Source organism: Eptatretus burgeri, chromosome 14 (assembly GCF_056783735.1).
Source record: "Eptatretus burgeri isolate ZD-2024b chromosome 14, Ebu_testis_v1, whole genome shotgun sequence".
Lineage (NCBI taxonomy): Eukaryota > Metazoa > Chordata > Myxini > Myxiniformes > Myxinidae > Eptatretus > Eptatretus burgeri.
This window is the reverse complement of record NC_140974.1, coordinates 60079680-60095966: the sequence shown is the minus strand read 5'-3', so window position 1 is coordinate 60095966 and position 16287 is coordinate 60079680. Positions and strand designations below refer to the sequence as shown.

General features: G+C 41.4%; 1 protein-coding gene across 13 annotated transcripts in view; it reads right to left on the bottom strand.

The window, feature by feature from the left end:
• CCDC180 (coiled-coil domain containing 180) overlaps positions 1-16287 on the bottom strand; it is a 119836-nt gene that overhangs the window by 23992 nt on the left and 79557 nt on the right. For 11 of the 13 annotated variants that reach the window (XR_015051289.1, XR_015051290.1, XM_085855106.1 and 8 more), the window contains 6 exons: positions 14683-14849; positions 14517-14587; positions 12570-12639; positions 9404-9478; positions 7020-7086; positions 6192-6333 (listed from right to left, as the gene is read on the bottom strand). Coding sequence is in view for 11 of the 13 variants with exons in the window: in XM_085855106.1 (XP_085711232.1) it covers positions 6192-6333; positions 7020-7086; positions 9404-9478; positions 12570-12639; positions 14517-14587; positions 14683-14849 (592 nt within the window). In the remaining 2 variants the exon portion in view is untranslated. Of the gene's footprint in view, positions 1-4673; positions 5966-6191; positions 6334-7019; positions 7087-9403; positions 9479-12569; positions 12640-14516; positions 14588-14682; positions 14850-16287 lie in introns of those variants that run through there. The other 2 variants (XM_085855112.1, XM_085855114.1) reach the window with 2 other exon arrangements.

The following is a 16287-nucleotide window of genomic DNA, read 5'->3' as shown; positions in this document are numbered from 1 at the left end:
TGAAAATTTAAAGAAATTGGCGATTCTTATTAACTAAGCGTATTTACTTTAAGCAAGCTGTTTAATATGATCCCACCTTCTCAATATTTCACTCCACTTTTTTATCCCCCGCCAACCAACGAAGTTGGCGGGGGATATAGAAATGGGTTCCGTCCGTCCGTTTCCGGAGCTTAACTACAAATCCCCTCAAGATATATTTACGAAATTTGTGCACATATCAAGCAAGTGGTGAACTGGTGCCTTTTGATATTTTCTAATTGATAGGTCACATGGTTTGGCAGCCATGTTGGATTCAAGAAAAATATTAAATAATGTTTTATCTGGAATCACATAACCTAACGAAGCGAAAATTTGCAACTATCATCTTCCATCATTTCTGCATACATAGTAAAAATTATGACGTCACAAGTCACATGGTTTGGCGGCCATCTTGGATAGAAAAACACACCTCATCCGATGAACACGAAACTTCACACACATATTCCACTGGTTGTTTTTGCGTTGATGAAGGTGCTAGGGTGTGTCCCATTACCAATCTGCTTGCTATCACTTGCCTTTTGCCAGCGTTCCTTATCAACCAATTCATTGGAGTGTTTGCTTTTGTGCTTAAGCCACTTGGCGAGTGCTCTACAAGCTGCTTGGAAATGAAACACACCTCTGTTTCACCATTCTCTTGCCTTTCCATTTGCTTTATTTGTCTTTTTGCTTACATATTTGTAATGACTTTGTGGCTCAACTTTGAGTGGCATTCTTCGATGTTTGTTTGTTTACAATCCATAGCAATACAGTCGACTGTGGTGTAATTGGCATTTCTTATCACATCGGTTGTCATTTTTGAAAATAAAATTACAAGTTGACATTCAAGACAATGTTAAGGTGATAAAGTGAACAAAGTATTCTCCATATTTACACAAGAAAATACAAATATAAACGTGTGTTCCGTTATCGTAGTTAAATCTGACAAAAGTTTAAAATGTAAGATAAGACAAGTAATGTTAATGGTAAGAGTAATTACCGCCTCGGAGAGCTCCAGTTCCATAGCGGGTACACAAGGTGCTAGTTGCAGTACGAGTCTCATCCCTAAAGGGAAGCCCATGTTATAATCTCTCTAAAATGGTACGTGCTGTTTGAACCCGTTTGAAAGTGCTGTTTGAACGTACCCCATTTCATTCAATCTTGTACTAATGCCGGCAGACGTGACGTCCAATTTTACATCTATCCGAGGAACAGCAAAAGTGTTGATGAATTGGCCTAATGATGAAACTGTAGGAGGTTAACCCACCACACCCCCTCCCTCAAGTCCTCTTCTCAGTTAAGCCTCATTAGCCTCCATGGCTAATGAGGCTTAAGTAAACTAACCACTAATCTAATCCATAAATAATCTAAACTAATCCATAAGGGGGTAAAATAACCCCTCACCCTCAAATCCCTCTCTTCCTTATATACCTCCATGAGGTGTGAGGAGGTAAAGCTACACTCAAGGCAAACGTAAGCTTACAGTAGAGGTAACCCTCCCCCCTCTACCCCCGCCTCCCCTCAAGTCCCCTTCCAAATAAAAGTAAACCGCCCTTCCCACTCAAGTCCCCCAACCAAATGAAAATCGAGAACCCCCCATCCTCTCAAGTCACCCAACCAAGCTTAAGTTGAGAACCACCCCTTCCCCCTACCAAACACAAGTCGAGAACACCCTCTTCCCCTCCACACTTCCCCCTTCCCCCCTCACTCCCCTCCCCTCCTTGCTCCCCTTCCCCTCCTCGCTCCTTCCCTGCTCACTCCCTCCTCTCATGGTATTCCCATCGGTGAGGTGACGGGTGGTATTTGCTAGCGATAGGTGGTATTGAGAGAGACATGCGGTGCAGGCCAATCGTGGAGGAGTTGAATGTGGGGAACCCTAACCCCCCCCCCTCCTGCCAACCTGAAATCCTGGATCCGTCCCTGCTTGTACATATCTATATATATATATATATATATATATATATATATATATATATATATATATATATATATATATATATATATATATATATATATATATATATATATATATATATCCGCCACCTCTCCCTCTCTCCCACCACTCTTTCTGTTTCTTCCACCCCACTCTCGCTCTCCCACCCCTCTCTCGCTCTCCCACCCCTACCCCCCCCCCATTTCAGTATTCCAGACAGTGAAGCAATGGGTGGTATTTGCTCGTCAAAAATAATGACCAAGGTACCCCACTACTTAAATTTTCCCAGCCAGACCCCTCCCACTCCAAGCCGCTCTTTGCTTCCTATGACTAAGCCAGTTTTCAATCCAGTTAGCTACCCCACCAGCCACTCCACAAACCCTCACCTAAGCGAACAACCTACAATGTGGTACTTTATCAAATGCCTTTTTAAAGTCGAGATATACTACATCCACTGCACTTTCCTCATCCACCTAATCAGAAACTATTTCATAGAACGACACTGAAGTTGTTAAACATTATCTCCCTTTGGTAAATCCATACTGACTGTCTTTAATGAACTTGATATTGTTCAAATTTTTCCCTATCCGTTCCTTAAATGAACATCTCCAACACCTTTCCCACAACTGAAGTCAAGCTAATAGGTTGACTTCAGTTATATTGCATACTTCTGTGTTCAACCACCCTGGTCTCTTTCTGCCTTTACATTTACACCTCACTGCAATATGCCTACTCTACACCATACACATTTGCTCTTTGAAGGTTGCCCATTTCTCTGATGCAGACCACCCACTCATTAACTATACCCAATCTAAAGCTCCCAAATCACTTTTCATTCCCACAAAGTTTGCCCTCTTAAAATCCAAACAGCCTTGCATCACTGTCCCAAACGTCATATCTTCACAATGGAGTTTCACTTCATATATTATGGTCACCTATTCCCAGATGCTCTCCCACCTTCAACTCCTCCACCATATTGTGAATGTGACTCAAAAAGAGGTCCAAAAAGCACACGCCCTCATGGGCTTTTGCATAAACTTGGTTAAAAAGCAATCCTGGACAAGTCTAAAAAATTCTGCTCTGCCCTTTCCCTATTCCTAGAACCAATCTATCCCAGGCAAGTTAAAATCCCCCATCATCAATATTCTTCCCTCATCACATGCCCTTCTGAATTCTTCACATATCCATCTTTCCTGCTCTTCCCTCACAAAAGGAGCTCTATAAAAGAATCCAACAATTTCTCACTTTTCTTGCAATCCCTGATCTTTATCCACACAAAATTCCCTCATTCAATTCCCTTCTTAAAGTCAAGCCTTTCTCTCGATACAATATTTTCTTTCACCCAGATTGACACACCTCTATTCTTCAAAGTTTACTGTCATTTTACCTCCATTCTTCATCTTTGTTAATTTTCCATCACATCCACATATTCTTCAAACTTTACTCTCGGCATGACATTTATACCCAATCCGTGTCATCGATTAACAATGATCACAATTAATCAGTTTTTATTTTAACTACAACCTCCACCACACTGATTAATTTACGTTTGTAGCACACTGATAGGCCGGATCTGCATCTGGACCTTAACCAAGATCTAATCAGCTTGTTCTTGTCACCTATCCGACACATCCACCAAGATTCGTTCAAATCTGTCGACAACATTTTGAGGTATCGTGCTATCATTTTTGTCCCAATCTCTCAACGATGAAGAATCACTTTTTATAATTTTAATATCCGAATCCACAACCGATCTTCACCAAAATCTAATCAGTTGGTCCTTATCACACACCCATCATGTCCACCAAGTTATCATCCGAATCTGTTCACAACATTTTGAGATATCCTGCTCACAAACAGACAAACTAGCAGAGGTGAAAACATAACCTCCATTCACCTTCGGTGGTGGAGGTAATAATTATACAAAGATCAAGGCTTGGGAAAAGCTTATAGTTGAAGGGAAATGTAAATATTGTTACATTTGATGGGTAGGAGGTATGAGATTGATAATAATTAGCATGGACCGTGTGTTTGAGTCGCTTAAAACATGTCTTTGTAATTGGGACCCATAAGAAGAAGTTGTCTTCCGATTATGTCTGCTGTGAAAGGGGCTGTGCTGAAATAGGCATTAGGTAGGAAAGCCTTATTTCATGTTCTCTCTGTAAACCAGGAAAGGTGCCAGGTGAGGGAAGAATCAAAGGGGGTAAATTCATATAACGCCCACCCCTCTCATGGTCCGAGTTCTTGGTAATAGGTATCTAATGCGACGGTGGCCTTATAAGGACCACAGAGGGCACGTTGCCAGTGGCAAACGAGAAGGCGTTGCATGATTGATACATTGGCAAAACAACCGCATACAGGTGATGTCACCATGGAGGCGGCGCCATGCTCCCTCACAGGCCAGCGTATAGCCTTGAGCAAAGAATGTTGAAGAGGTGTGAGGCATGGTCACAAGAGGAGGGTAAAAAAGACCCTGTTACACCAGGGCTCAAAAAACACAGGGGTGGCAAGCAAAAAATTATTTGCTTGTATTCGTATCCGTCTTTCATTTGTCTCGTGATTCTCCATTTTCGTCGTCCTGTACCTTCTTAAAATAAACTCGTTATTCTGAAAGGACACGTTTCATATGGTGATCCGCCATTACAAACCTCTCGCGTAAGCAACCATTTTGGTGTGGTTTTGGGCGAATCCCTGAGGGAGGTGAAAATTGGTAACATTCGTTTCAAGAGACCGGTGGAATTAGCATTTCTGACTGGGGTGTGTGGGGGACTAATTCCGCTCGGGTCGCTCGTATGATTCGGCCCATCCTTTTGGAAATTAATAATCCCCACCGTTGACGGGTCGATGTTAGAAGATCTGTCGAGGTGACCATATATTCTGTAATGGTTCCAACATTAATTTTGGCATGAACATCAAAAACACCGTATAGTATGAGCTAGCTTTTCACACCTTAACATTCTTTATTTTAAAGCATAACAATAAAAACTTGTCTTTTGTGCTGATTTTGGCACAACCATACTGCTCCCTGTGTTCTGTGGTGTAAAATCGTTGGTTTTGTAAAGTCACAAATGGGGTAAACACTCTCAAGAACAAGAACAAGAACAAGAACAACAACAACAACAACAACAACAGGTCATCAGCAGCAGCAGAACTAATCCACATCCAGACAAGCATCATCAATCAATGTAAGCCTTAATGCATAGGGTTAGGGGTGAAAGTAATATCCTCTCGGCGACAGTATATCTCACACTCATGGAAAATGATCTGAATCTGAATTAATGCAATAAAAATGCAAAATTGAAGACTCAAGGATAGAAGCCATGTATAATTACACGGCATTAAATGGTATGAATTAAAGTGTGTGATAAAACAGAACGGTAAAAAAAAATGTTTGTAAGATGCTACATTGTAGAGCAATATGTAATGAACAATCAAAGTATGAAGAGGGATTTAAAAGAAGAAATCATTGCATAAGAATGGAATTAAAGTAAGCTTTTATGAGTTATATCTATCCTGAATAATCATTAGGCACCTTCTACTTGTTACGTATGCATGTGGATTGGAAGGGGAGGAGGGGGTGCCGGTCACTTACTTGTGAAATGAGAACCAAAATTGAGAAAAGTAAGAGAAACCTCACCTGCTAACCATCGACTGGTTGCCCACCTGCATTAATTTGTCCCCTTATTCTCGCGACTGTGAAATCAACTATACTTCATCCATTGACTCGTCGTCCTCACTTCGGTCTTTCAAATGCGCTGCCCGTCATCACCTCATGTGCTCTTTCTTCTGCATATGCTCATTCTTTCTCATTCTGTTCCTCCCTGGTCTATTGTTCCTCGTTTTTGTGATGCATTGCCTCCTTTCCTCCTTGTGTATGCCCCCTCCTTCTCCCTTGTCCCATTTGGTAGTTTGTGAACTTGCTGCCCTTTGTCGTTTGGCTTTTCCATGAGCCTTGAGACTCTGAGAGAAAGGAGATGAGGAGTGTGTCGTGGGAGTGGAGAGAGAAGGAAAATAGATCTATAAGGGGAGGGTGGGGGAAGGAATAAGGATGCAGAATATGGGGGTGGGGGTCAAAATTTCCACCATATTTGCATAATTACCAGATAGCTCTTTATATGTGGAGATGCATCGGAATGTTATATCATCGGAATGTTGAACAGAAGTGGTTAAAAAAAAAGTCAGCAGGTTCTCTAGAGATCCTGAATATAAATTTTTAAATCCTAAGGGAATGAGCTGTCCTCACTTTGTATAAAAACCATGTTGCTCTCAAAAGCTTTGGCTTGGTAGTCCAACAGAGTGTCCAGGATCATGTCTACACACTGGTTGAGTGTGCTCCCCACTTTCAACTTCACCAACACCTGTCTTCCCTTTTTCTGGTAGAACTCCTGGACAGAGAATTGAGATGGACAGCAGTTGCAAACATCTCAAATATTTAAAAATGATTATTGATTCAAGATATTATTTTTTAAATGAATAATCATGAAACTAGCTTGTGTGGCTGACATAATTACCAAGAGGTACGCACACTCGTTAACAAGCCGTCTCGCCTGAATTTGTATCTCGGCACTGCTGTAAACTGTCATCCCAGTGTTTCTCAGGCAGGGTGATTCATCAATGTGTGTGCCATCCGGTGGACGTCAAACTGGGCTTCCTGTCTGCCGGATTTAGTCGGTGGATGTCAAAGATCTCACGGCGTCCTTCACAATGAGTAGGCGAGCTATCGCCGGCACCATGGCCAAATTTCAAATTCCTATCCAACCTTTGGTCGAGCATCAGGCCTGGCCAGCCAGTTCGCATAATACTTGGGCCAAGTTTCTGCCGGCCAACGCCACAAGAACGTGGGAATAATTGTGGCCATTAAATAATGAAACAGGTTAGTGTCCAATTCATTCACTAACTAGTGGTAAATACTCTACATTTTCAATATTCAACACATTTTGAAACACAGAAAAACTGGAAGGAATTCCCCCAGATCTTCCTGGTCTAAGTGGAAGGTTATTTTCAGTACATAATAGCCCTCCCCTCCTCTTCTCACCACCCCCCTCCCCTTCCCTGTGAAATGAGCATGTACCCTGGTCATCTTGAACAATTCATCTCTGGTGTCCTTCAGCATCAGTCTTACAAATGACTTGAAATTACTGCAAAACAGTAAAACAAGCAGCTCATTGTAAAAGGCTTCACGTCTGATTTACTGTGATTGTTGAATGATGCTTGACTGGTTAATCATTGCAATCCAACAGAGAACAACTAAGTGTTACTCTCCCAGTGGAAAGGTACTTGCTCTGGGGTCAACTGGTATGGTACTTAAAGCAACTGAAGGTGTAGCTACTAAACAATTCTCCGAGAGTCTCCACATCTTGTTTGCACAGCCAGAAAACATGGGAAGATTGAAAACGAGCGTCATCGCAGACCGAAAGGCAGGAGTTATGGCACATTCGGGGAGCACAATAAAATGGCAATTAAGTAATTCATTATTATGCAATGCTGTTCAGATGGCAGGCGTTTGGAAAGCTTGTGATTCAGCTTGCAGGCTGTGCTCTGGCCTTGCCACCTGCAGCGGCATCAGCAAGTGTGGTGGGGAGTTCCATTGGTCCATGATCGTCACATATAGCCTTAGTTTCTGCCACCGAAATTTTACCAACTTCCTTCAACTTGGCCCATTCCTACTTCTTCTCTGTCGCCTTACTGTGTTGATAGAAATGGCAAAAGATCAGTTGATACTGTAAAATCCATTCATTTTAACATCTTTATGAGGGTAACAGATGGTGCAGCATACTGTACATCTAATAGGTTTTTGTGTCCCAGGAAGAGCTCTGGCCTAATCTGTGAATTGTTGCAAAATGAACCATATTGTTGGTTCCGAGCCTTTTGGGTGTTCTCCATAACATGTGCTGTGTTATTACCTCTGCCACCGAAGGTGGAAGGAGATTGTTTTCACCCCTGTCTGTCTGTCTGTCTGTCTGTCTGTCTGTCATTTGTTTGTTTGTTACTTCCACCACTGAAGGTGGGTGGAGGTTATGTTTTCACCCCCGTCTGTTTGTTTGTGAACAAAATATATCAAAAAATTGGGATGGATTTGGACGAAATTTGGTCGAAAGCTTCGAGGTATGTGACAAGGACGAAATTATTAGATGTTGGTGAAGATCTGAATCCGGATCCGGATCCGAGAATTTTTTAAATTATATTTTTACCATTGAGTATAAAAAAAAACGATATATAGCACAATATCTGAAAAAGTTGTGGGCGGATTCGGATGAAACTTGGTGGATGAGTTGGTTTGCTGACAAGAACAGGACCATTCATTTTAAGTTAAGGTCCGAATCCAGATCCAACCTATCAGTGGGGTACAAAACATAAACTAATCAGCCTGGCAGAGGTGTGTGCTCTACCGGGTGCCCTTGTAGTTACTGTTGTGTTTTCTTTTCTTTTTCTCTTGCCCTTTCTCCTATCCTATTCCTGTTTATACACTGTACATTACGTTGCATATTTATTATTATTTGATTCATCCTCCTGGTAGCAGAATTAAACAAATTGATTTGTGCTTGCTGCTTTCTGCTGCCATTGTTTCCTTCTTGATTGTGTTGTTTGACATTTTGCTTAACTGCATGCTCAAAGTGTCAATGCTTTTGGATGGTTCCATGGCCTGCCATTTTGTGTTCTTGGAGATTTAGCCAAACATTCCCAGACTCACTAATATGTATCTCGGTCAGAAAGATTCCAGTGAGACCAAGGGCCTTGGTCATAGAACTGCTCCTTGCTCACTGCATACAGGTTCATGGCCTTATGGTCTGACACCACCTTTCTTCCAGTCTTGCTCCTTGCGCCCTTTCCTCTCTTCATCCCAACACAGCTCCCACAGGTTACACAAATAGTACATTCAGAAAACAATACTCTTGGTGTTAACCTCTTCAAGTTTAAAAGCTTTCTCCTTATCTCAACTCCTACATTTCACTCTTCTCTCACTTGTGGAATCATCGATCCAAGTCTGTCTTCTTGTATTCTTCCCTCCAGTCCTTAGAAAAAAAAAAACTCCAGCCCATCACCACTTCGTGGCCTCATCCCATTCTACTCCTGTTGAAGTCCCTGCAACCCTTACAGACTAAAAACACCTCTGGGCAAGGACCAGTTGTTTGGTGAATGAAAGGAATTTGACTCCAAGTGGGTTGGAAAATTTGAGCTTATATTTTGGTGAAAAACAAAACTGATCAATAGTACTTGCATCACTTCCAAAGGGAGAAATAGTGGTGGAGTTCACAGAATGACTTGAAAACCAATAAGAGAAATAAATAAAGCACAATGTATGAACCTTCGATGCAAAATACACAATGATGTTATGCTTTTAAGGGTATTCAATTGATATCATAGCAAATAAATAAATGAGTATTTTTGGTTCTGTTCTCCTATGGTGTGGTTAAGCTAGTGTTTAAGTGAGCAAATGACAACAGAGGCACCCACTCGGATTCAGTATCTGGATCTGAAAGGAGCTGGTACTTTGTTTCGAAGTTCTGCTTGTCCTTTTGCCAGGCGATCCTGCAGTCGCGCCATAAAGAATGCATAGTAGTTAGTAAGGAATAAAATTGTCTCTCCTTGCAGTTATTTACAAAAGAGACAGTAGAGAGGGGGTGGGGACACCAACAGCAGAGCTGAAAGACAAGATAGGGGGAGACTTGGCCAAAAAATGGGTGTGGGGAGGAATGAGGGGTAAGGGTGGATGCATGGGGTGGACAAGATGGATACAGAAGCAAACTCTCAGGAAGGAAGAACTGCAAATTTGGAAGGTGGGTTTAGGGGTGGGGGTTAATCGTAGAATGAAAAGATAATGGATTGGGGATGATCTGAGATGGTGGTGAAGAGTTGCCATGAAGACTTGGTGGGAAGAATGACAATGAAGAGAATGTCGATGTTAGTTCCACAGGGGCAGGAAAAAAAGAGGAACAAATGAGTGGAGATGAGCAGTGATCCTGGATTTCGGTAGTTTTACAAGAAGGGGGTTTATTCTGGACCATGTGCACCCTGCAGAAACATTGTGGGGACAAAGCACGGACAGAACAGAGGGTGCAATACCAGAAAGGAGGTGGTGGAAGACAGACCAATGACCTGTCTGCGATTGGAAAGTGATAGTTACATTGACTCAGCTTAATCTCGGGAGACCAATAAACTTGAAGACCTTGATTTCCACGACGTCAGGCTCAGCAATGTGTGAAGCAGGGGAGTCTGCTCAGAGGGGAGAGCAGTACTCTGTCAAGCTGTGTATGAATAGAAGGTCTTGCAGGTGGATAGACGTTCAGGTGTGCCAAGGATGGACTTTGTATGACACAGGATGCCAAGTCAGTGACTGACTTTGCAGACAAACTTTGAAATATGGTTTGCCAAAGAAAGATCATGGCTGATAGTGAGACCCAGGAGTATTAATGACTGAATTTCCTCAAGAGGATTGTTAAGAAAGTATATGGAAGGGTTTGTCATATGGTCCTTTCAGAGAAAGAGAGAGAGAGAGAGAGAGAGAGAGAGAGAGAGAGAGAGAGAGAGAGAGAGAGAGAGAGAGAGAGAGAGAGAGAGAGAGAGAGAGAGAGAGAGAGAGGGGGTTGATTTGTCAAGATTGAAAGACATATTCCAAGTGTTTTCCAGCTTGTGATTCTATCAAGGTCTGAAGAGAGGGAAGAGGCTATAACCTGCCTATCTGAATGATGTGGGATGTCTGTTGGGCAGAGGGTGGAGTCATCAGAAAATATATAAAGTGGATTTTCCAGAGAGTCAGAGAGACCATTGATGAAGATAAGGAATAGGACTGTGCCCAGAACACTGCTGTGGGGAACTGCAGCCTTGATAGGGACAAGAGATGAAAGGATTTCGTTGAGAGCCACACAGTGACTACGAGAGTGGAGGAAGTCAGTAATCATGTGTGGAGTTGGCCTTTAGATGTCATAAGCAGAGTTTAAAGAACAAGTTGGGATGCCAGACTGAATAGAAAGCTCGTGAGAGAGACGCATTACTTTGAGCACTGATCGCTGGATAAGGTTATCAACTACCCTCCATAAGCCCACTTCCTTCCCGTCAACAGAACGTAAAATGGATGATGCTGCATTTGAAATCACAAAGCGCACTTATATACAGGAAATCACAACACTAAACAATAAAGTTTAGTATAACATGTTTAACTACAGGGGCTCGTTGGTTAAAGTGAATCATATAACAGCAAAATATTCAGGAAATTGCAACCTTAATAGCAAAGCCGGGATTGAATATTGCAAAGCCTGGTCGTAAACAAAGATCAACATTGTCTGAGACAGAACGATGTCCAATGTGGTTTTCGTTTGCAATGGTAAGAGACCCAAGTCACATGGTACTGCACTTTGTTCAATCAACTGGATGTTTTTTAAATGCTGGGATAACTTTGAACAAGCTTTCCAAAAATATTTTTGTTCTCCCCAATGTCAGGTCGAGAATACAGTACTTTTTTTTACAATCCTTTATTCCTTTCAATATTCATTACACGTCCTTGCGTTTAAATTGGTTGAGGTATTGCTTCAGTGCATGCTCTTGTGATCCCTCAGTAATGTTCAAAGTTACTCAGGCATTCTTAGTAGCTCCCAGTTGATGGTATATAAACTGACTGCAGATGTCTATCTGCAGACTGACAATGATATCAGTTTATAATGGCCTCTTCTCATTAGAAATGCCTTTGCTTAATTTGGGAAATCAAATTCACTTCATGAAGCTGCACATAATTTTGCGTTAATTGAGATAATAATTTCAACAAAGGGAAAGATTGGCTCGCAAAATGAAACTGGTGTGCCCACCCTCTTGAAAAGAAATGGCAGGAGGGATTCACGATGGGCCAATCCTGAGGATATCAGACAAGCCTGATGAGCCAACTTGAGGATGCCACACAAGAATGAAAGGCATAGCATAAGGATGTCACACAAGCATGATGTCACACAAGTCATCCAAGTATCCATCTTTCCAGAATGTCCGTATCAAGGCGTTATGCTCTACGGGATCTTTATTTTGGAGGTGTACAGGTAAAGTGAGTACAATTAAGTTTCGCAGTTGATTTTTCAGGGATGTGTGGGTAAATGGTGAACAACCCTTCAATATTGCCTTCATGTGGCAACAACTAACCAGAGAGTTGGTGTCAAAGCCACCCGATGCTCGCCTGTTTATACATTTATCGTTTTTAAAAGACTAGTCTCATAATATTTATTATAAAGCATTGCAGTGAAGTCTGATCCAAATAATTTTAAAGCAATATATATATATATATATATATATATATATATATATATATATATATATATATATATATATATTTGTGTATTGTAATCAGTAAAAAATAGTGTGGTAGATAAAAACATTAGAAAGGAAATAACTTGCACCAAAAACTAACATTTTCACGCTCACGCTGATGCTGACGTCACGCCGGGAGTATCGCTATAGCTCTCTGTTCTTCGAACAGGTGAGCTACAAAACACTGCAAAGATATATTGCAGATAACATTTGGCCCAATTATGGTATTCCATCCACTCCCTTTGCAACAATTCACAGCACACAACAAATTAATTATTTGACCACCCTAGGTGAGGCATTGGCCATTCCCATGCATGGAAGGTGTACAACCCACATTCCTTTTGATGGTTTCTTTGGTTGATGCTGTTTGGTGATTCCAGGTGCTGCAATCAACGGTTTGTTTCCTGTGGAAGAGAAAACCATGTGCAGCTTCTCTAAAAATACAACACGGTCTTTTGGAAGATCGTGGACACAGCAAGCATAATACACATAGGGATAGTTAGATGGTAGTGATAGGACCTACTCGTTGCATTTCCCCTCTATTAATATTAAACTTGTATGATATAGTTACCCCTTGTGTTGTTAGCTGTTTGCTAAAAGTGGCTTGTAGTTGGGAAGATCCGCATTAAAAATGAAGGTGTCACCAACTAGTATGGCAACTCAATACCAACTTGCAATGCCTTGCCGACTGGACAGCGATACTATTTTGTGGTGTCTTCAGATCTGAATGTTGGTATGTTGTTGAAAATAATATTACAAGGCATAAAATAATTTCCCTTGTTAAATATCTAACTGTTTTCCACTTGTCTATAATGCATTCATATATTCTTTATTTTTACTATAAATGGATGAGGTGTGTGTGTGTGTGTGTGTGTGTGTGTGTGTGTGTGTGTGTGTGTGTGTGTGCGTGTGCGTGTGTGCTGTGCGTGTGTGTGTGTGTGTGCGTGCGCGCGCACGTCACATTGTATTCTAAAGGGTTCCTCCTGTCGTAGAATAATGAAAATGGTACAGTTGGAAAGCTAATAATCGATTTAATTGGGAGGAAAGCTAATAATCGATTTATTTTGAACAAAAATTTGTGTCTGTGTAATCATTAAAAATGCCTGTTTTGAAGCAGTACAGTACTTCTCAAAGCAATAGGAAAATATACTGAAACGCAAAAGAAACTTACCACCTTTTAAACCTTCAAATATCAACAATAACACTGCGTGTAGTAAATGTGTGAACTTATTTGTGGACAATAGTGTGCTCACTGTCAGACAAAACGGTCACGGATAGTCACTTGAACCTTCAATGGTCACTTCATAGCACAGCTGTTGAACAGCCATTTTAACTGTCAGTGATTAGCCAAGGGGTACGGGATGATTTTAATGAGCTGCACGTGATGTCTTGATATTGGCTTTAAAAAGGCCAGTGCAAAATGGGCATTTCAATCAACATGCCACGATTGTCAAGGGATCAACGGCAGTGTGCCTTGGGCATACTGCAAGGCGGATTGAGCTACCGTGAGGTGGTACGTCGCCTTGGCTGTTCACACCAGACGATATCGGCCCTGGTGGACAGAGACACCCTCCACAACTCTGCAGATGACAGACCTCGATCAGGGAGGCCAAGAGTCACCACTGCAAGGCAGGACAGGCAGATGGTCCTAAGTCAGATGGCTTCAGACATTGAGGACTGAGTGGGACAGAATCCAGCAGCAATCCATCCAAAGACTGGTAGGCAGTATGCGCCGACGATGCACTGCCTGTATCCAAAACAATGGTGGCCACACACGCTATTGAAAGGGGACTGACATTGCACCCTGTGCTGTTCTGTACTGTAGAACAAATTTATGAGATGGTGTATCTTGGTCAAAAACTTGACATGTCATCAATAAAACGCCAATGTTTCAATCAGCAATTGTTGGTTTGTTTTATTTTGAACTGTTACAATTTTATTACATTTCAAACAAGTGGTAAGTTTCTTTTGCGTTTCAGTATATATTACATTACACAGAAGGAACACACAAACAACAACAATCATAACCACAATGACAATGGTGTTTTAAAATGTTCTATTTTTTCTCGCAAGTTTCACTTCATTATCCATCCTCATTGAGACTCATAAATAGACATGCAATATGTTTGTGAAGTGCACCATTCTTTCTTTAGATTAAATCCATCGGCGCAGCAATGGGTAAACACAGCTAGTTCTTATTGAAAGAAGACATGACTGTATAATAAATATTTCCCTATAGTACAATTAGAAGACCACTGATTTACAATGCACATATGCTGACCTGAATGTACAGCAACTTCTCCCGATGTCTGCTCACCAACTTTTCCCGCATCAAAAATATCCCGAGATTTGCTGCAAGCAGTAAGAACCAACATAATTATCTAATCGTTGATGCATTGATGTTGTCTCTTATCCACATACAACTCTTGTGGCCCCTTGCTTATTACCCCAAAATGTTTTGGTCGAGGGGAACGTCAGGATCTGCATAGTTTTCTGTGCTGCTGTGATGTTCGGTGCTGTGTCTGGTTAGTGGTTGAGCTCCATGCAGGGAAACATGAAGTGGTTGTGTTGAATGGGGGTCCATGTCCAATGTGGCTGAGACTTTGTGGTTTGTCTGCAAAGAGTCCACAGTGAGTTGTAAAGACCTTAAGATGGACACGCATTCAGCAAATGATGCAATTTGTTGTTCTTTTTACAGAAATCAAGACAAAAGAAAGAGATAAAACTACTCGCCTAATGCTTCCTTACAACAACATCAGGAAAAGCACGAAACAGCTTTTACATTGATCATGCCTTAAGCAGAATCCATTCGATAACTAAATCTGTTTGAAAAGACACTTGTCGCTCAAAGCAGCAAATTTTAGTAAAAATGTTTGCCTTATGTGTATGCGTTCATTCACAGCTGAGTACAAATATACAGAGGAGCAATACCCCTCGGTGCTCACCTGGTAACGGCTGGATAAGATAACCAGGGGACCACTGTAAGGCATGAATGACCCACAAAATATGTAACGGAGAAGAAAGTAAATACCTATGGATTATTTTTTTTCGATGCCATGAACAAAGCTTGGTACATCATGGGTGATAAAGCGATACAGCTTATGGTCAAGTTTCATCGAAATTGTGTGTGTGGTTTCAGAGAAGAAAGCAAATACATATTTTGGGGGGAAACCCCCCTGTATACCCACTTAGACCCCGATTATTTTTATTCGTGTGAACAAGCTTTGGTACATCACAGGTGATGAGGGCTGTGGTCAATTTTCATCGAAATTGTATGTGTAGTTTCTGAGAAGAAAGAAAATACCTATTTTGGGTGATAACCTCCTGTAGACCCTCTTCGCTCTTCGACCTCGATGTTTTTTAATGGCGTAAACAAACTTTGGTACATCATGGGTGATAAAGATTATGGTCAAGTTTCATCGAAATCGTGTGTGTAGTTTCAGAGAAGAAAGCAAATACCTCTTTGGGGAGGGGGGGGCAACCCCCCCCCCTCTGTAAACTCCCTCCATAGACCCACGCAGACCCCAATTTTTTTGTTTATGCCATGAACAAAATTTGGTACATACACGGTGATGAAAGTTGTGATAAAGTTTCATTGAAATTGTATGTGTCGTTTCAGAGAATAAGTTTCAAGTATTTGTGGACGGACGGACGAATGAACGAATGGACGGACGGATGGAAAAACGAACGGACGGACGACACGCCAACCTATAAGCTCCCCAGAACTTTGTTCCAGGTGAGCTAAAAACTATTTGTTACTCAATGGTATTCATGCTCTATCTGTAAAACAATTTATTCCAGTGAAAATTGCTCAGAGATAAAAGAAGACAAAGTTGACTTGCACAAATATTGTGTCATTTCACAGAGCAGACCTAATTTGTCCAAATAAATTATACTGAAAGACTAAACAAGATATGGACTATGAAACTTTTACTGACGTGTAAATTGACATATGACTGTGTTTACTTTGAAAATCTTGATTTTTTTTTTTAGTTTGGTGAGGGAGAAGTGAGTCGGATGAGGGAGGAGTGAGTTGCGTGGGGGAGAGGAGT